At 44.2% G+C, this 20,144-nt stretch overlaps 1 protein-coding gene and 1 non-coding gene across 2 annotated transcripts; both read right to left on the reverse strand.

Annotated features, from left to right (window-relative positions):
• Window positions 1–2,983: 2,983 nt before the first annotated feature.
• LOC131262485 (scavenger receptor class B member 1) lies at window positions 2,984–19,749 on the reverse strand. The gene is made up of 10 exons (XM_058264497.1): window positions 19,620–19,749; window positions 11,668–11,759; window positions 11,424–11,581; window positions 10,207–10,345; window positions 9,907–10,110; window positions 4,125–4,380; window positions 3,921–4,049; window positions 3,718–3,836; window positions 3,526–3,651; window positions 2,984–3,448 (listed from the first exon to the last, which is right to left on the reverse strand). The coding sequence occupies exons 1-10, from the start codon at window positions 19,747–19,749 to the stop codon at window positions 2,984–2,986; spliced, it is 1,818 nt and encodes a 605-aa protein (XP_058120480.1).
• LOC131267905 (U12 minor spliceosomal RNA) lies at window positions 19,061–19,243 on the reverse strand. Its single transcript, XR_009178481.1, has one exon. It is a non-coding gene; the product is annotated as a U12 minor spliceosomal RNA (small nuclear RNA).
• Window positions 19,750–20,144: the final 395 nt, after the last annotated feature.

The raw sequence follows: 20,144 nt of genomic DNA on the forward strand, positions 1-20,144 counted from the left end.
GAGAGAAAAAAAAAGAAAATAACAAACGATCCCAAAAGTACGACGCAAAGTGCAACCAACATTTAAGATTAGCTCAAACGATATGGTTTTTTCTCGCCTTTTTTCTTTTTTCTTATGTTACTTATCTTTTAACCGTATCTTTTATTCGTTAGGGTTATTGTTTTTTCGGATTTTAGCGAAAAATAGATATTTTTAAGCATTTACCAATCAGAATCGAGAGCGTATAGCATTCTTGTATACATTATTGAAAGAAAATATTAACAAACAATTGGTTTCTAGTTGATAATAAGGCAACAATAAGCTTAATCAAACTATATTTAAAAAGTTTTCTTTATAAATAAAAAAAAATGAAAGTTTTCGCACGCAATTTATTTTCCTACTGCAAGGAATCAGATAGGAATTGATCCGTGGTGATTATGAAATGAAAAGTTTCAAAATTATTTAATGAATGGTTTTTCAAAGTTCAAAGTTAAAAAATGTACGTAAGAGGGATAACTTAGTTCTTTGGTGGCGTAGCATATCCAAACTGTACGTACTCAATGAAAATATCAAAAGAAAATTTGCAACTGGGGACTTGGGTCGTGGGTTATCCTGGAATTGCATCACTCCAATAGACGGAGTCTTTGGATATGAAATTATAAGTTCCCACACTTGTGATATGCTTTCTCATACTATAGGGCACAGAGAACGAAAATTAATCGCAACATGTTCACTTAACTCAACCTTCCAAGACGACATACCTGAGGTCATTATACGTTACGCAGTATCCGCCTAACATACTCGCTGTAATAAGCAACAGCCTTTCTAGTCGTGACGGTATTTTTCATTCATAAAATCCCTCAAAACGATAGTCGATCGTGCTCGATGAAACAAGTGCTACCGAAGGCGATTGACGTCCGGTTTTCTCCCTCTACGTTGACCGGAAGGCGGTTCGCCTGACACTGGGCTAAACCGTGACGTTCCTAAGGTAGGCCCAACGCAAGCGCTATGACAAATTAGCATCCACTCCCTCGGCATGTGCACAAACAATCACCGGCGGGTGCTAGAGGTGACGAAAGGCACCGCAAACACGGGATTGAGTCGGAAACAGGGGCCAATCATGCCCGGGATCCTATCTCGTTCGAACGCAGACGAAGTAATTACGCGCAAAGTCGACGCCAGGGCAGCCCGTGGTGCTCTTGAACTTGCCTGTGCCGCGCGTGAACGCGGTAATTAGTCCGATCCGGTCAAGCAAAGGGAAAGGAAGTGACCCATAAGCTCCCCCGAGCTACGGTTCGTATCATCTGCGAAGCCACGTGCCCTGTGGCATGTTTACTCAAACTGGGCCCGAGTTCTCGCGTGGACGCGTTCTGCTCCCTTCGTTAGGGATCTAATTGCTTAATTGCCGATCGACGATGATGAGTGTTTCATACAACTAAATCACCTCTTACAAGATGGAGAACTGTATCATTATCGTTTGAAAGCTACAAGCGAATCGTCGACGAAATCCTACCTCCTCCTGGTAGGATTTTGTTGCCAGCAGCAAAATAAGTAAGATGTAAGTGAACCACGTGGTACAGGGACTTAAACAAACAGCTCAGTGCCGTTATGATGTGGGCAAAGTTTGGAAAGCAAGATGTCTTATCTAGGCTTAGAATGTGCTCAACACTTCAAAGAGCATTTTGAAGGGGAAAATAATTTCCAATAATTACATTTCAGAGCACGGGAGGGCTCTTGCCTCTTGCTTTGATAAAGTAATCAACTATGTCAAAAACAAGTGTTTATGACCTTACCAAGCTCCTACACCTGACAGGAATTTTAAATATGGAAATATTGAGATGATCCTGTTTTCATTAAGATTAACTACGTCGATATTGGTTGGAATATTTTCAGTGGAAATACACCGCTTTTTCTAAGTCAGCAATTATTTAAATCCATCGGTTTAAAAAATCAGAAACATTCAAATTTATTTACAAATGAATAAAACGTTTATCTCCTATTTACATCTGTGGTACACGTTCGTGGGATAAAATTGCATAACTAGCTTACACGTTCTATTAATTTCTAGAGTAAACCTACGATTACCAACGAGTTGCTGCACTGTTGAACGTGAAACAATCGCAGTTAGATAGCATCTTGTTCCGTTTCGAATCCTTTTCGTCGACCAATTACTCCAAATACTTCTTCCTAAAAACCGTTCCCTGCACTTTCGTGCACAATGTGATATGTACACGCGCTAGCCATATCAGCCAGCTAGGCGGGCGAGTAAGAATTAAATGAGAAATATTTTCAAATGGCTTACGGAACCCTGTCGCGTACCGATTGAGCAAATAATATTTCGCCTCCGCTGCGTGGAAACCTCGTACCGTCAGAGCTTATTCTATACTGGGCTGAGCATTACTTTTTTCTCTTTTCTTGACGTTTTTTTTTTTGACTTGCGGTACACTTTAGACAACTTTCTTTGAAACTATTCCCTAGACGACCGCGTATGTAGATAAATTTCCAATGCTCTATCCAATAAAAGGTTGTCTACCAGTCGCGCCTCTTAGTAGAAAGAAGAGTTTCGTTTCTTCCGCTGGGGGTTTCTTACAAAATAGTACAATGAGCTAGGTGGTAGTGGATAGATGTTGAGCTGGAGACTGAATACGATGGCAGTGCGTAAAACGGTTGACCGCTTCACGACGACCCTTACCACTATGGGGCGGAGAGAATGGGGAACCGGAGGGTTTTACTCCACGAAGTACAATCCTAAATCTTATGCGAACGAGCTTCGGCGCAACGCTCGGTTAGAGGTAAGTAGATAGACGCAGGTAGCAAACGACGAAACGTAGTTTAACAAATAATAATCAGCAGTCTCTATCACCGTTTTGGAACGAACGTTGGTGGTTCGTTCCAAGGAAAAGTTGAAAATCATTGTATAGGAAGCTAGTCGATCGTTATTTTTTTCTTCTTTAACATTAGAAAAAGGCGTTGTTCGTGCTGGTCTTTCCCCGCAGCGGTCCTCCTAGGCGGGCGAATCCACCTCCGTCAATAGACTTTGGTCCTTCGGTTGAATGTACAGATGATGATGACTTTGCAGCAGGTTGTGGTTGTGCAGCAGGTGGTTGTTGTTGATCGCGTGGGCGTCGGCGGCAACCGCACTGGAGCCGGTATCGTCCACCTCGTCGGAAACCGTCGCCACCGTACCGTTTGCCTTCAGTAGGATGTAGCTGTCCCGGTGCAGTATCCGCTGCTGACCATTGTGGATCAGATGGCTACCACGTCGCAGCGATCGTCGACCCATGTCGATCAGCTCCGTCGTCGGATCTTCGGTGAAGACGAAGTTCTTGTACGCCCGCACGAAGACGTATATCATGGCGAAGGCTCCGGTCAGTATCATGCCGTAGGACAGGATGGGGAGCGCCGTCGGGGCAAACACCGTTGCCAGGTAAATCCAGCGTCTGATGGGAGGCGTTAGCTCACTGACACCCTGTAGCATGTGCGGTAAGACGATAAAACATTAAACATTTTCCACCCATTGCAGACCCACAGTTCCGAGCCGCCTACCTCCTCGAGCCACATGATGGGAAATACGAAATCACGAAAGTCTTTGGTTGCCAACACGTTCGGTGCTTTCTCGACTAGAATATTGAGCTGCACTCGTACCTGACCCTCCAGCGGGACGCCCAGTTTCTATGGAAGAATGGACTATCGTTAGTATCTCGCATTACGCGCCATCCTGACGATGGACACACTTACGGGTTGAATTTTGAAATACGTTTTGTGCTTCTCCTCGTTCGGTTCCAGTCCTTCCACGGCGTCCAGCAGTTTGGGATCGGACTGGAAGAAGTGCGGGTTCGAGATGTAGACAGGTGCGCCTATAAGAGACAAGTACATCAAGCCGTTAAAAGGCTGTTTATAGTAGGACCTCCCAAGGCGTTATATTCGGCGAACTCCCTCACCATATTGACAAGGACTGATGTTCTGCAACCCGTGGTACTTCTTATAATCCGAGTGATCAAAGCAGCTGTTGTTTTCGTTCGGTGGCCCGTAGGAATCCTCCGCAAGTGTGTACAGATCGGCCGCTATGCCTATCGAGGCGTGGAAATTAGAAACCAAAATTGAGACGTGCAATCTACACAAGCGGGTTGTTCTCCCACACATACCATCCTTCTCGACCGGCTCCCGGTAGACCAGTGGCAACGTCCGGCAGAGATCCTTATCGTAAATGTACACTGTGTCCTTGCCGGTGATGTCGCGCGGTGGAAAGAAGCTTCCCTCCGACGCCTCGATGCTCCGGCACGGTTCGCCGTCCCAGTGCGGCAGATGGTCCAGGCCGTTCAGCTTGTCGAAGTAGCCGAACTTCTCCATGCCCGTGTGTCCGGTGTGCATCGTCGCGTACTCGGTGAGCGTACCGTTTCGCTGCACGTTTCGCAACATTCCGAAGCGTTTGGTGCCGGGTTTTGGGGGGTTTGCAACAAAATACGACAAATGGTTGGGGTTTTTGGTTTTTATGTTTGATTAAAAACATAAGAAGACGAAGAAAGAAAAAAACGGAAAAAGAAAAGAAAACGGGACGGTTGTTTTGGATTGTCAGAAGCGCGTCGGTGAGTGGGGAGGGACGAAATAAAGGTATAAACAATTATAGGAAAAACAAATTAAGAAAAACACAAATAACAAATGGGAAAATGGGAGGTGGGTTTTGGGGGAAAAAAACAAGCAAAATGTCAATTAGTACATGGTTTGAGAAGGTAATACATGGTTAAGGATATTGGTTTATTTTGCATGAAAGTATAAACAATGCAAAAGCGAAGGATGATGAGTTCCAGAACCGATGAAGTGCATTGTTCAATCTCAACATAACATCATTCGCTAAAGATAGGAAAACCCATTTTAGTATGTATTCCTGAGGCAAAACGCACCTTTTAGAATTTCTTATTGAAAATGCGTTCTATGAGCTAAAAAAGTAGTTATCCTGTACGCGTGAACTAAAATACGTGTTTTTGTATAGCTCTACAGCGAAATAGAAACAAAACAAGAACATCACTGGTTCGAACGTGTTCTGATGTAATTTCGCTGATCACTTCGCTGAGAAATCAACGGTGTAAAATTCGCTGCTTTTGTACATGGCATACATAGTTTAGTCAATTAGAATCAGACATTCAAACTGCATGTAAAAAGTAAGTCTCGGTAAGTATCCATAATTACTCGGATTTATGGGGGCATTATGCACTCCGTAGGTCGGGGCAAATTACATCAGTTTGTAAACAAACCACAACGAATTCGAAATAAAAATGTCGAATAATAAAAGCATTGAATATCATTTAATTACGGTCAAAACACAGGAAAATTGGAACTTTTCAATTGAATCAAATTTGGTTATTTAAGGAGAGTGCTTCTTTGTTTTGCTGCGTATTGCTCCTTTCTTATGCTGAATTTAACCCTGTACTGTACTGGGGCATTTTGCCTCAACCAGATTAAGAACTATCTAAAATGCAACGTTTTTTTTTAGAGTATAAGGCAAAAACTCCCTAACAGGTTACTACTTTAAACCTTAATGAACCAAATGAGTTGATAATATACACAATCACTTAAGGGGCACGTATTGCCCCAGGAACAAGCTACCATTATCGCGGGTCGACATTTAATTTCCCAGTTCACCGTTTGTTCCGTACGGTTTCAATGATTGCTTGCACAATCGGTAAACGTCTGGAAACGGAAAATTCCTTCCCTGGCTATCGTTACCCCATGGGAAATTGTTTTGGTTTATTAAAATTTGTTGCCAGTTTTTTATTATTATTTTTTATTCGTATTGTAGGGAGCAATTCAAACCTGGAGTGGCCGGGAAAAAAAGTTATGCAATAATTGCGGTATTCTAATAGGCATCGTGTTTTCCCACTAAACAAGCAAAACAATCGGGATGCACTGGACACGCTTGCTTAAATTGATTTCCTCTAGCGAAACTTATGCAATTCTCGACCGTGGGGTCGTCTCGTATCAACTTAGCATACTTAGTAGATGGAAAGTTTCCGCACGCACACACAGACACGCACGCCTATTGCTATCAGGGTGATAGACGCGTAGGTGAACTGGTTAGCAGCTGAGTGAGGGATCGATGGTGATCTGTGGAGAAGATTCTAAGTACTTCCTGCGTGCGGGACTTTTTGACTACTGATCTCCCTCGCTGAGGAGGTTGGAATATGTAAACCGTAACAGTCACAGCTTGTTTTGCCAACACGCTAATGCGGGGAATTTTCTCACGCTTACTGATCGCTGGTATATCAACCGTTAAAAAACGGTAACCCGGCGGAGTCGACGGAGAGGCGGTAAACATTTACAATTCGTTTTCCATTTCCATTAGGTGGCAAACTTGCACGAGGTGATTGTTCAGGCCGGGTTCTCCATACCACTCGGTTCACCTGGCGCTCCATTTGGCGATTCTATTTAAATCAATCGCCATCGAACGATCTAATGCGACCGACTTTTATGCAGTGCCATAACTTTTCCTCCGCTTAGCTCTAGTCCCCATTAGCATGACAGTCGGCGGCCGTAGATTGTCGGAAAAAAGCGGAACAAAGCTTAAACAAAGAAAGCTTAGACAGTTATCTCAAGCTCCAGAACGTCCTTCATCAGCGCAACGATAAAGTAATCGTATGGGCGAGACAAATGGCGGAACGGGGCGAGAACTCGCCATCCTGATGGCCGTAATCGAAGCGCCGCGTGAGCCCTGTTAACGATGATTCATATACATTGTAGGGTAAGTTATTTTATCGCCCTCTTAATCAGCATATAATACGACGAAAGGGAGAGCGTTTGCAACGGCGCCGAGAGTGGGACGCGAGCGACCGGCTTGTAATAATCATTTGTTTACCTTTACTTCCATCCTCTACCGAGGGTGGGGAGGTGGGATGGAAGTCTGACGAGGCTCACCTTCTTACGGAGGCACCCTCGAGACAGCATCCACGCCACGTTTGGGTCGGGCCGACTTCAAAGATCGGCTGCTTTCCGAGCAGTTCGAGCCCTCCGGGGCGCTTCGGAGTAAATGGAAGAAATACCCGTAAAGCCACGGCTCTTTGATACGCTCCATCGATTCGATGAGGCCGCCCGCGATTGCCCGGAACCCTCCGGCACGATGTTAAACTTCTCGCCCGTTTCTGCTCGGAACGTTTTAATAAGACTGTCCCGAGCAACAATTTGATGGTGGGAAATTCAGGCTCACTTTCATGCATATTTTGCACCTCCTCCAAGGTTCTTCCTTCGCCGGCCATCAATTGCGCCGGTGCCTCTCGCAAATTGATTAATATCCTTTTGATGGGCTTGTGTGGGTTTGTTTTCCCTCCACCAGTTTGATAACCATTAATTCTTTCGGTATTTGGGGGCTTCAGGCATTCAAAGTGTGGCCTAAATTAAAAGAAGGGGCTGCCTATAATTAAATTTAATTTCTTATTAGGATTTTTGATTGATTAAACTTTTTAATTTCTATCTAATTATAAGGACATTATTCTTTTTCTAGGTATATGATAACATCGTTTGAATTGTTTTTTAAACACTTCCGAGGCAGACAATTTTGAAATTTGACACTTTGACACTGTTATATTCTTTGGCTCTGGAGATTAATAACATAAACTTCGACATCTTCAATGACACGCGCGAGCTTCTGAAAACACCGACCAATCCGATGATTTACGACTCGACAAAGCGGTTTGGCCACTTCTGGATGGGTTTGTTTGTGTGGCTTCCCTTGCGTTTGCACCAAGAGGTGAAACCGCCCAGATCATACCGATAGGATCGAAGGACCACCGTAAAGCTGTCTGGTGGCACCAATGCCTCGACAAAGATCGGTTTGCGGGAGTTCATGTCAGTCCATTAGCAAACAAGCAAACCGCCGGCAAACAGAAAAATAAAGTTTGTCTATCGCAACGGATCAATCGGGTGCAGGAAAGAAATCGTCAATGTCGTCCTACTCGCAAAAGTTCAATGCCAACGAAAAGTGCCCAGGTTTGAACTTCCATCATTAGGATCCTTGGAGGAATACTATTACATCGTTTAAAAAATGTTCTGATGAGATAAAACCCTCTTACAGTGATGTGTTTACATCAGCATAAAATGTACTGTTGCAAAACAAATGAGGAAACGCAATGAGAGGGAAATAAAGAGCGGCTGTGGAAGCATATGCATGTGTTGTTTACATCCCCTGCGTGATACGTGCCTCCCCGTTGCGACATACACATGCCGTAATCGATAATTGATAGGCCGACTTGCTACAGCCGCCCGCGGTCAGGGTCACGATCTCTGATGGCGGTTGTTATATGTTGGACGGTTGTACCGATGCGTATCTTAACGGTGTTATCTCACAACCGACCGGTTGCAACTCGATCGATGGGAATCGTAATGATTTTATTATTTTTAACTGGTGTAAATGGTTTAGCAAGCGATATGTGCTGATCATCGATTGCACATTTCCCACGTACGTGTGATGAAAACAAATAAGGTATGGCGCGCGTGAAACTGGAGCAGTTCTCGAAAAAGTGCACCATGATTCACACGCCCGTCGGATACAAAGTATTTCGCTGATCCATGATGCTGGGGCCACGAAATCGGACGTTGTGCCCCCTTATCATTTTCCCCTTTCCCACCATGCAAATATGCGTTCGCAAACATGCGTCGCAATTATAGTGGAAATATTTGCGGCACATAAATGCACACCTGTCGAACATGGCGTTTAACACCGCGAAAAGTAGCAAGAATGCGAGATGGTTACTTTTCATAATGTGCGTGCGAGGTGGTGGGGTGGTACGTTATGACACAAGGTTTCTAGAAACTGGGAAAATCCCCTTTATGGTGGAGGGTGAAAAGCGAAAAAAAAATGCTCTGGCGATCACTTCCCAGCGGTGTTCAATTTCTAGTTCCCACTGGGCACGATGAGAACGGCTACTGGCGATCAATGCGGCAACAATGGGGGAATGGAATAATGCGGAAAATGAAATCAAATTTCCTCCTGCGCGAGAAGCACACCGGGCCGAGACAGAACGTTCATGGTTTGTTCATGAAAAATTCTCCAACACACAACACCTAATCTGAGGTTCGTACAAGAACGTTGGAAAAGTCAAGGTTTTCACGCGCGAATGGTTTGTAAAGTAAGGTTAGGTTACTCATGAAGGTGTAAATCCATGAAATGCCGTTTGACGTTTGCGGTATCTAAGCCCGTGCCCGAAAGGTTCTTGGGGTAAGCAACATGGGGAAAATGGATTTGGGAACCGCTTGTGGCTTGGAGGGGGACTTTTTGGACCGTCGCAGGAAATGCCTGGGAAATGGTTAAAGTAATCCAATTGACACTGGAGTGCATTGATGAAGATGGTGGTGGTGATGATGATGATGATAATGATGATGCTGATGGTTTAATGAAGACGTCGATGAGATCAGTATTACCCGGGATGCCTGCAATGCATTTTGAAACATGGAGAGAGAAAGAGAAAGAGAGAAAAAGAGACACAGAAAATTCTAAACAAAAAGAAGAGAAACTCCGTAACCGTAACAAAGAGTGGTTCAGGCCACGCGTGCCTCTACACTACTTCCGGATAAGACCTCTTCACCGCAGGGCCATGCTTTCCGAACGGAGGTTTGCTGGATGATCGGTACCGGCCATGTGGAATCGAGTGCTTCAATGAACTTTATGACTAATGACGACGAATGCTGGTAATCGGCTGGTAAAACCTCCCCACTCCCCCTTCTCCGACGGGTAACGCTAATGATGACACTCATGGTCGTATGGATGCGATGCTGATGATTTGATGATTGCGAGAAGGAATTGTCCAGGAGTGTTTTTGTTCATTGAAGTCTAGGAGTCTGTGCGGAAGCATGATCGGCGGGAGAGTTTTCGTCGAGGACCGCAAATCCTCGTCTTCGGTGGTGGTTATGGACAGAAATGGGCGGACGAAAATGACTTACCCCATTTAGCAGGCCCATCTTTTCCATGGGCCGTCGGTTTCGGGGGTAGTATCGATGGGCCAGACTGACGAGCGTATCGTCGTAACCAAATACCAGCTCGTCTGCCGTCAGTGAAATGAACGGTTTGTATTTGGTCGCCGTTAGTACGACGGAGATCATTTTCGAGACTATAAACGAGATGTACTTGCTTTGGGTCGAGATAGTCTGTTGAAGGATGGATTTTAAAATTAAGTTAGAAATGACCTTCTGCACGTCTACAAACATCAACAAAATACGTTTCGAGAGAAATAAACGACTTACCAGCAGTGGAATATTTGGTGTCGTAATTCGGAGGTTCTTGTCTACGCTAAGCTCAGGAACAAACTGCAGAATCTTCTTGTGCTGGTACGTAACGGTGTGGTTATCGTGAAACTTGATGTTCACTTTCTCCATATCTTCCCTGGTGAGATGGAAATCGAAACCGAATGCATCACAAGCTGTGTCATTAGGAAGGAAGCAAACAATCTAGACACTGTTCGACAGGGCAGGACCACCATGCAGGCAATACCGGATGGCCCTGATCTTCCCTACATCGGTCATTGAAATCGTCACTGTACTGCGAACTACGTCGCTCCTCGTTGGTCAGCCGGCTACGGCAATTAGCTGTCTAATAAACTAATCCACCGGAGCGACGCCTTACACGGAGTGGGGATGCCTTTGATGCGTACTGGTACGCTTTGTTGAGAAGGTGTGTAGCTTGGTGTGGCATTCTACACTACAAAGTTAAAACTTGTTGTACTTGAACGGGGCCAGCGGATACATTGACCGATGAACTCCTGGGACTTTTGCAGCCGGAGGCAATCAGATGACTAGGCGATCTATTTGGGATCCCAACACTTATTCTAGTTTTAATTTGATTCCGTTGAAGTAGGTGTCTTTACATGATCTATTTCCGAACTGATAGGTTTTTAATGGGAGATAATAATTTCTCCTGTTATAATAATTTCAAGAAGGAGTATTTCTGCGAATTTACAGATAGCGATCTGCTAACGGCTGTAGAAGCTCGGGATTCCATGAGTCGGTGATTCCTGGCCCTTTTGTTTTGTTTTTCTCTTTCGAATGTCGATGACAACAACAAACAGCCGTATTAGCAGTTGGAATGAATTAATTGCACCAAAGCACCACCTTCTCTTCCCTGAACCGGAGTGCGAATGTTCTCGTGCACTAGAAAACTCTCAGGGCGAACGTAACCCCTAGCGGATGAAATCGGGAATATCCACTATTTTGTACAACACCCTTAATGAGTGTTGAGTGGAAGATAGCATCCGGTAGGAAGGGAAGTAAAAACGTGATTGTTAACGAGGCCCGGGACACGAGTTTGATTGAGATTTACGATCAACCTGTTTGCTGTCAATTCTACGAATTGCTGCCGCTCCCATTGATTGAGGATATAAATAGACATTGGTGTACTATTAGGTACACCGTGCACCAGGGGCGCGTGTAACGTATTCTAATTTTAATCGCTTCTGGACACTTACCTGTACACGAACGGTCCTACTTCAACTAATTTTGGCTTTTCACCGGCAAGGAATCCCTCCGGATTTGTAACGTTAAAAATGTACACCTTAGTAAGCCTAGTGACGCCCGGACGCTGCCAGTAATGAAAACTTATCGTACCGTTCCAGAGTCTCAGATTCTGGAAAAGGAAAACGCAAACGGTGGTTGTACTAAAGATTCTGAAATTTTCTATGATTTAGAAACCGCGATCTAATCGATCCTTACCTTCATGATGAAAATGTTCAGCCATGGAACGGAAGATAGTACAACGCCGGCAATGAGTGTGACAATTCCAAAGACAATCACCGCGATACGATCTGCGAATAAAATAAAGCGCATACAACCCAGTGAGCAGAAATACAATGAAGAATTATTTTTAGAAGTCTTAAAATGAGAAAAAAGGTTGAAAATAGAAAACCTAAAGTTTGCAATAGATTTTTAAGTCAATAAATTTTACAAATAAAACACTCAAACATCTTTCTAAAGAGAAGTATCTGTCGACTTAGCTGGTAGTTTTGACCATTTTTTAAATATCTATTTATATATTCACGCCAAAGCATTAATCAACCATAGGGTGGAAGCTGACAGTCCTTCACCATGGCCTAATCTCACCTATCGAAGGGTGATTGATGACCAAAACCAATCGACAAAACCCTACGTCAAACGGTCAAGCAAACCCGTTCCTTGTGTTGCCTTTGTGCATCGACTGGTGCATTTGTGCAACGGAGCCAATCCTACGCCACCGGCAGGTTAAAGGGCAACTCAGCAATGGTACAATTTAATTACCGTACGGAGAAACCACAACCACATAATCTTCCCTCGACGACGACGTTCAAGAACGTCCTAATCCTAGGAGTGTGTGTTGCTAAACACGGAAAGGTTAGCTCGTGATGGAGGGGAAGATTAACCAAAGAAACCACCTCCGGAGCTCGGCGGGATATCACCGGTCAGACGGAAAGATGTCTTGCGGATGGAGACAGTACCAGGAAGTGCAAAACAACAGCACATACGTCATCCGGAAGCAGAACTCTCCTTGCTTTGTTGTGTGGTGTGGAAGGATGTTTGCAAGCGTTAGATGCAGTTGGTGCATTTACATGTACGTACTCGGATTGCACTTCAATGGAGAAACGAACGTCAGAGGGGATTTTCCCACGGAATTGTGGAAGACGCCCTTTGGAGCAATTTACCACATGCACAGAGGGAACTCTACTGTTTGCTTGAGGTTTGCTCATCCCATGGTTAAGTCATACAATGATTCTCGACCATCCACTAACGAAATGTGATTCCTTCTTTATTGTTTATTCAACGCATTAAAGGCTTTGATGGTAAAATAGTTGGGGAAATCAATTAGTTTGGCGTACTCTGGTTATTTAAATATAACAACAGTGTTTATAAGCAGGTAGCTTTGGACTGATACTTGAAGTAGCTATTTTGATAAAATTTATCCCTTATAATGTATGTTAGAAACCAACTGGTTCAACTGACATGTTTTCGTATTACAGTTGATGTTGCTTAATTTAGTTAACTTTATTGTTAATTCCAAATTGGGCGTCGGTAGATTTGATGAGAATTTGCACAATACTGGAGAAAAAATCATGTATCTCATTTGGGAAAGGACGTACATAACTTAACAAACCTACGATGTCAAATTAATTTGTTGAACTTACTTACAGTTACAGTCACAGATTGTTTATTTCTTATTTTGGACATAATTAGAATCCTATTACATTGGTTTTAGATAGGTTTCGGTTTACACCACAAACCTATACGTAGAATATTTTGCGCAATTTGAGCAATTTGCGATTTTGTTTTGTTTTCTGTGAGGCTGTCTGCGAAAGTTTAATACTCTTCTAAGCGTATGCTTGTACTTGTAGATACTTTCCATATTATGGAGTGATGAATGCGCTTATCAGTACGGTGTGTAGATAGTTATAATTGATGAAGGTTTGATCAAATATTTTGGAGAGGCATGCGGCTTAGTGGAGTCAAATACAAAAGAAGTTTATTTGATAAGATAACTGCACATAGCTTATCTGGTTTACACATTACACTGCCATCTTAATCAAATGTCTGAAGACAACTGAAGTTTCCTGGAAAGATTTTTCCTGTTGCAAGAGTACTTGTTGCATTCAATTGCTAATTTGATGTGAGCGATGCAATTCTAGGTACCAACCATTGTAGTTTAACACCATAAAAAATTGTACCCGTCCAACACCTATGCTTGTTAATGAGCAGGTATGCAAAATGCCACATCAATCGTCGTCCTTCGCGCAGGGCACTCACGGAAGCGATCGAGGGGTAATTATCTAAGGCATAAAACTCCCTCACTTGATGCTTTACAACCGTGTACTGCAATTTCTCCCACATTGTGACCGGTTTATAGCGACCATGGCGATTGCTATGGAAGAGAGCATTGATTTCAGTAAGCACGCTACCAACGATTAGAAAAAAACGGGGCGTCCCTTAGTCCTTTCGAACTTCACGGTTAGCCTGGGGGCCGACATCATCCAGTTGACCTCCAGCTGGCGAACTTAATAGGTACGGTCACACGAGACGAACCCTGCTCGAATTTGGACGCTCGGCGAACCTTTTCTTGAATGTGTTAGTGAATCGAGCAGAGTTCGAGAACCTTTTTCGAGCAGAAAAGGTTCACCGATTTTGGTGGATAGCACGAACCTTTGCCGCGAACCTTTTTGACGTTCCGTTCGATTTCCCCATTTGTTTACAATGCTTACTTTGATTTATTCTTACCAACTATCAATGAAACTACATCAAAGATTCGTTACGTGTGAACGCTATAAGGTTCGGCGAACCTTTTTTTGGCATTCGTTTGTAATAGTGTGCGAAAGGTTCGCCATCAAAGGTTCGTCTCGTGTGACCGTACCTAATCGATGCTAATCCAAACGCACGCAGCTCCCAGCACGATCGGAGACCTATAATCATATCGGAACTCCCGCAGATCGGGTTGGGTTACCGCACTTAAAAAGGGCACCGTTTGCCCTTGCACAAGGGTCCACTTGTGGTTGAACGTGTTCCAACCGTGTCCTCGAAGATCCAAGTTCCCGTTGCACAGGCGACAACAGCGACGACGACACCGAGCAGGATCAGTTTGTGTTACCGTAACCTCTGGTCGGGTGTCGACTAAGCGGCTATCAGGCTGGGTCTCTTCAGATCTACCAGAGCGCATTGCGTTAATTGAATAGTAATTACATCAGCCCCTGCGGACTGGAGTTTCAATCCCAAACCGTCAACTCTTATTGCTCGCAGATTGAATGTCTCGCGTTAAGTTGCACCCACCGACGACGACGACGAGAATCAGGACGAGTGCACGTTGTCCGGCGTGCGTTTGAGGCAGCTTCAAACTGGAATCGAACGTGGCATAACGGTTGGGTGCGTAAATTTTCGGTTATATAATTGGGCTTCGCAAAACAGGCTTTAAACAGGTCAGGTATTGCGTGGCTAACCCACGGCGGGGGATCCAACAAATCAAACAAGAACAAATGCCGCTTTCCTATGCATCCTTTTTCGGTACCTCGAGGGAACGCAGCAATGTTGTGGTTCGTGATTATTTGGCAAGTGAAATGAGGTTACCAGTACAGGTTTGCCTTTCTTCCCGAGGTACATTTTAAGGTCACAGCTTCTCCACTATTCAGCCATGTTTCGCTGGTTAACGCAATAAAGTTGAGGTTATAGATAAATATTGGGACTATTGTATCAATGTGAAATCCATACCAGTTCTATTATGAATAATGTCAGTATTTTTGTGAGACGAAAAAGATAAATCTACTCGTTAATCTACTTAAGAAATAACACATCACGATTTGAGGTTCACCAGCTGTTCGTGTACGTTAGCTCAGCGGGTTGCTAATCACCCTGTTTAACGCTCCCATATCCCTCTGACATCAACTCCGGGTTTTGAAGTAAGTGTCGGAGAAGGTTCGTGATACTCTCGGCCTGACCGTGTCTCCCGGAGGTGTTTGCAGAAATATAGCCAACGATCACGTTACCGACGATCGTGTTGAATGCAATCGATTTGTGTGACCTACCGGTTAGACTCGCCTGCATCCAGCAAGGCAGCTTAGAAGAAAGGCCAGTTTCATTACGTTTCATCAGGGCTCGACCTAATCGAACCTTCGTTGGTCACGATGAATTCGCCATATGGTGTCGAGTGGCCGGTTTTATTCCTCTTTTTCATCTCCACCAACTATCTTTCTCCTTGAACGGTGTCAAGTTAAAGCTCCGGCGTACGTGCGTTCCATCGGCTCGAACTGGTGCTGGCCGCCTCTGCATCCTTCTGCTTTTAAGTCGGAAAATGTCGGCCCAATGCATACGGCGGCTGGTACTGGGACGGGTGGGAAGTGCATACCGAGAGCGGGTGCCGATCAGCAAGCAGTTATGTAAGGTGGATGAATGATCGGACTGCTGCAGAAACATTTTCCACCGGACCACAAACGGCAGCTGCATTGACCGGTTTCCCTAGAGACTGGTGCATTGGGTTAGCGTCCGCTGGCGCTCACCGGTGTTTCGGTTTTCAGGTTAAAGAGCCGATGCATTAGATCGATCGGGGAATTGCCCAAGAATTTCCCGCGCGTGCTTTAAATGGTTTGTTTACGATTTAGCTCGCCACGTCGCGTTACACCGTTGAGGTGTGTGTTTTTCTACCAGCAAGTTTTCTCACAAAGTTCATTGCTCGAAGAGGTAGCGGTGATAGTGTAGCGGTAGATGATGAAATTGTGCCACAGCAACTTAGTTGATTGATTCTTCTGGGGCTTTGCTCTCATGGCCCGATATGAGGTCGAGTGAAAGTGAAAATGGAATTATTATTTTCAAAGATTACTGAAAATTGCAGCTTGAGTAAAGAATTCAGCATTACCGTTACAAGGTTTATAGAAAATGCTTGTAACAAAGATATATTCCAAAATAAATCAACTAGGTATTTCATGCATCAAAAGTTAATCAGTGAGAATAATCTAAGGTAATTTTTTTTCTATTTAATTCTCTGGGATGTTTGCTCTTACTCTTATCTATTCCTCAAACAATAATCGCAGAAGAATAAAATAAGTTGATTTGTGAAACAATTGGGATATATGTAAACATCGATTATAGTAATATAGTCAAAAAGTACACATTTAGTCTCCTAAAACTAAAAATCCGAAATTGTTTACATCTCAGCTTCATGTACTATTTTAAAATTGTAAAAACATTTAAAGATTACAGTTAATGAAGTGTCAGACGAATTTGACAATCTTTTATTAAAATCAAAACTGTTGTTGTTAGTTGAAAGCTAGAAACTGCTTAATAGTCCAAAAGAGTAATTTTGTGTTACTATAAACTAAATAAAATACTAAAAATACTAAATAAAAAATACTATAAACGACCTTTAGATAAAAAAGAGTGGCGTTGAAAACTGAGTCTTGTTGTCAGCAGCGTATATTAAAATAATTTTGTGCGGAATTGTATTTAACAATCGCATTGAACCTTGAACGCCTAACTAACTTATATAAAATGTGTAATTAATTATCCAAACATGTGCCATATTGTGACAATGTTGCGGCTCCAAACCAGCGAAAGCGTACGCCATCGATAGTTGATAGTGTGTTTGAATTTAGCAAACCGCAAATCGCAGAAAAACTGCTAACTCATACGCCAAACAGTTGAACCCTAGTTTGGCTTCCAGCAGGGTGTCCAGAATGTCCCCTGTTACCGTGTGACGACAACGAGAATCGGATATGGGACGTTTGAATAGAGCTAGGAATTGAGGGGGCCCCGGCGTATGTGTACACACACCGCAAGTTCCCAGCGTGGCGATTGCTTCGGTCGCGTTGGTATTGGCGTGGCACAGTGGGCGCACTTTCGCATCGCTTGACGTAGCCCATCCTTTGCGCCAGAAGCTCACGTTGTCCAGTTCCGTCGGTTCCGTTTGCTTGCGATGATCAAATATTTGCCCGTAATGTTCATCATTTCGAGCGGACTTTGGAGTTCCCCGACCATCACCGGTGGACCGGTGAGCAGACGATCGCCAGCCCAGGAGCATTAATGTAATGAACAATCGTCATTAGCCGTAATTTGCCGAACGAGGAGACCGTCGGCCAATTGGACACGGTCGAAATTGAGCCAGAACTTCACCTACCTAACCGAAATATGACGCCAAAAGACCCATATTGGATGGAAGTACGGAGCATCGTGAGTGTCTGGCGGCAGACTGAAGGTCAGTCCACCAACCCAACACCTCGGTTTCGGTTTCGGGAGGCTGAGCAAATATGCGTAGAGTACGGAGAGGAAACTCATTCAGGTATCCGGTCCGAGAATTCGATCGTCTGGTCCGACGAAACACATCAAGTGGCGCACTTCACCCATACACCATAAGGCACCAGGCGGGATCGGAGATGATGCCGATCGCTTAGCAAATTTTGGCAAGATGGTTGAGCTATTTTTTGCTGTGGCTCCTGTTTACCAACGCGATCATTGAGGAGGAGAGAGCTGCACTTAGCTAGTACCCGCCAAATGTGCGCAAAGAGGCCATGCCGGGATGCTGGGGTGTTAATTTAATTCCACCGATCATCGCACCCGAGATGGTTCATATGTTGGGTCGATGCTGATTTGATTAACGTTCTCGCGAGTCATCTACCCGAGCCAAGGAAACCAGCGGGGAGTAGCGCAAAAAAGGGGATTTTCCAAACCGAAGTATCTGTAACTGTGAAGTGTTTGGGCGCAAGATCCTCCGCCCCTCTTCAACTCGAGGGCTAATCGCTGCTGCCAACTGAGTCAAGAGCATGTTGTCCACGCTTTTAGCGTCATCAACGGGTTTTTTCTTCCTTTGGTTCTCTGTTCGGAGGATAAAGAACGGTTGTTGTTCCATTAATCGATTTTGGCAGGTGAAACGTATCCATGTCTAAATCAAGCTGCCGTGCGGGGTTGTAACACCCCTGGGGCGAGCGGCGCGGATTAAGACACGTACCGCTCAGAGTTTAACAAACCACCGGTTAACGACCGTAGGTGTGTCTGAGACCTTTCAGTGGCGGTGTTCAACTGGTGTTGATACTTTGGAACAATTCGATAATGATGGTTCGTGGTGAGGTTTTCTTGTTTTGTTCTAACTATATAATTAGGATAGTCGTATAGAACATGACTGCGAGCTCGATTCGAGGGCTAAATGTGCAAATTGTTTGGAACGAGCCGACTACAAGGTTGTGTTGAATCACAGTTTTCATAATGCCATTTACTGTAACACTGGGATAATTGATTTGTTATCTTTGCTACCATTTAAATTCCTCCTTGAAGGAAATGAAGGATACTTTCTAAAGTAAACAGATGTCGACCTTTCAGTCGTTTGACAAAATAACAAATCCACTTTGCCCTTTCAAAACTGACTGTATTTAATGGATTCGGCAATTTAATAAATCCTTCGTAAGCTCGTGTGAACATAAGCAGCAGCCGACAACACCATAAATAATAATCAATCTTGATGAAGAAATAATGTAATGTGGTACACGGTTGTGAGACAATGTATTTACAGGTAGTGTTTAATTTATGTAAAGAATTTAATGAACCATTTTCCTTCTTAGTTGAATCCCCATCCTTAAATCACCTTCATCACCACAATGGAACGATGGAAATGGAGGCAGATCGCAATTCTCCCAAGCATCCTGCAAAAGTAGGCAGGACAAGCTCGAAGGGACGACCTGTGCCTCGACAAAAATTGCGCCTACCGGGAACGCCATTGCTGGTTTTCCCATTGCGAGTAGGCAGAGCCAAGCGTCACCAAGGCTCGTAATTTTCCTTACTCATTAGTTTAAGGCACGAAGAGAGAGAGCAAAAATGGAGCGTTGCGATTGCGCAGGGCAATGTTTCGATAGCGACGCGTAAATTTGGCCGCAAAACCATACAAATGTTCGTACCGCGGCGAGCGCTGCAGAGCTCCGCGTTTGAATGCGCGCGAAAAAACGACCGTTACGGCACCGCTCGCGGGGTTTTCGATATTTTATTTAATCGCAGCCTTGTTATCAAGAGTTGTAGCGTTAAGATTGGTTTCAAGTACTTTTTGGTGTTAAAAACGTTTAGAAGATAATAATAAAAACAGAAAGTATAAAAAATTATACCATATTGCAAAATATCAACCGATTCGGAATGCGAATGAAATCGAAATTAAATTAAATAGAAGGAAATACTTCACTCACTGTTGTTGAACTTCGCTCCCTGAGAAATGAGCATCGATAGCGGCGTCGGACCGCCCTGGCTGGGCGGCAGACCGAACAGCTGATTGCTAGCATTTTGTCCGACTTTGAAGTAGTTTTTGTGCAATCCCATCGTATCCGGTGTTGCTGCGTCGTTCCGGTCGCACTACTGCCGACGGGGTGCGTTGTTGAGGGCTCGGGTTGTGGCGCGGTTCGGCCGGATTGTGATGAATGACGTCGCCGGTTTGCTCGTTACTGTTCGATGGAATCGGTTGGCGGAGCGCATCTACTACTGCTGGTTCTCGGGGCGCTGAGATCTGAAACGGAACAGGAACACAGGCCGGTGAGGGTCGATGATGTTTGAGAATAGCTTAACGCTAGTTATGAGAAGATAAGATAAGGAGGTGTGAATGATTCGTTTTTGTTTTCAAATAATGATAACCCTTCCAAGCGGTCGGAATTCAGCCGCATAAGCAAACATTCAATCCGGATGAAACATCGACAGGGCGTAGATCGCGGAATTCGAGG

Source organism: Anopheles coustani, chromosome 2 (genome assembly GCF_943734705.1).
Source record: "Anopheles coustani chromosome 2, idAnoCousDA_361_x.2, whole genome shotgun sequence".
Lineage (NCBI taxonomy): Eukaryota > Metazoa > Arthropoda > Insecta > Diptera > Culicidae > Anopheles > Anopheles coustani.

Coding starts and splice junctions, on each gene's coding strand:
- LOC131262485 (XM_058264497.1), bottom strand. CDS start 19,749: ATGGGATTGCACAAAAACTACTTCAAAGTCGGACAAAATGCTAGCAAT. Junction 11,760..19,619: donor GGGAGCGAAGTTCAACAACA/GTGAGTGAAGTA, acceptor TTTTATTCGCAG/ATCGTATCGCGGTGATTGTC. Junction 3,449..3,525: donor CCATCATGTGGCTCGAGGAG/GTAGGCGGCTCG, acceptor CACATGCTACAG/GGTGTCAGTGAGCTAACGCC.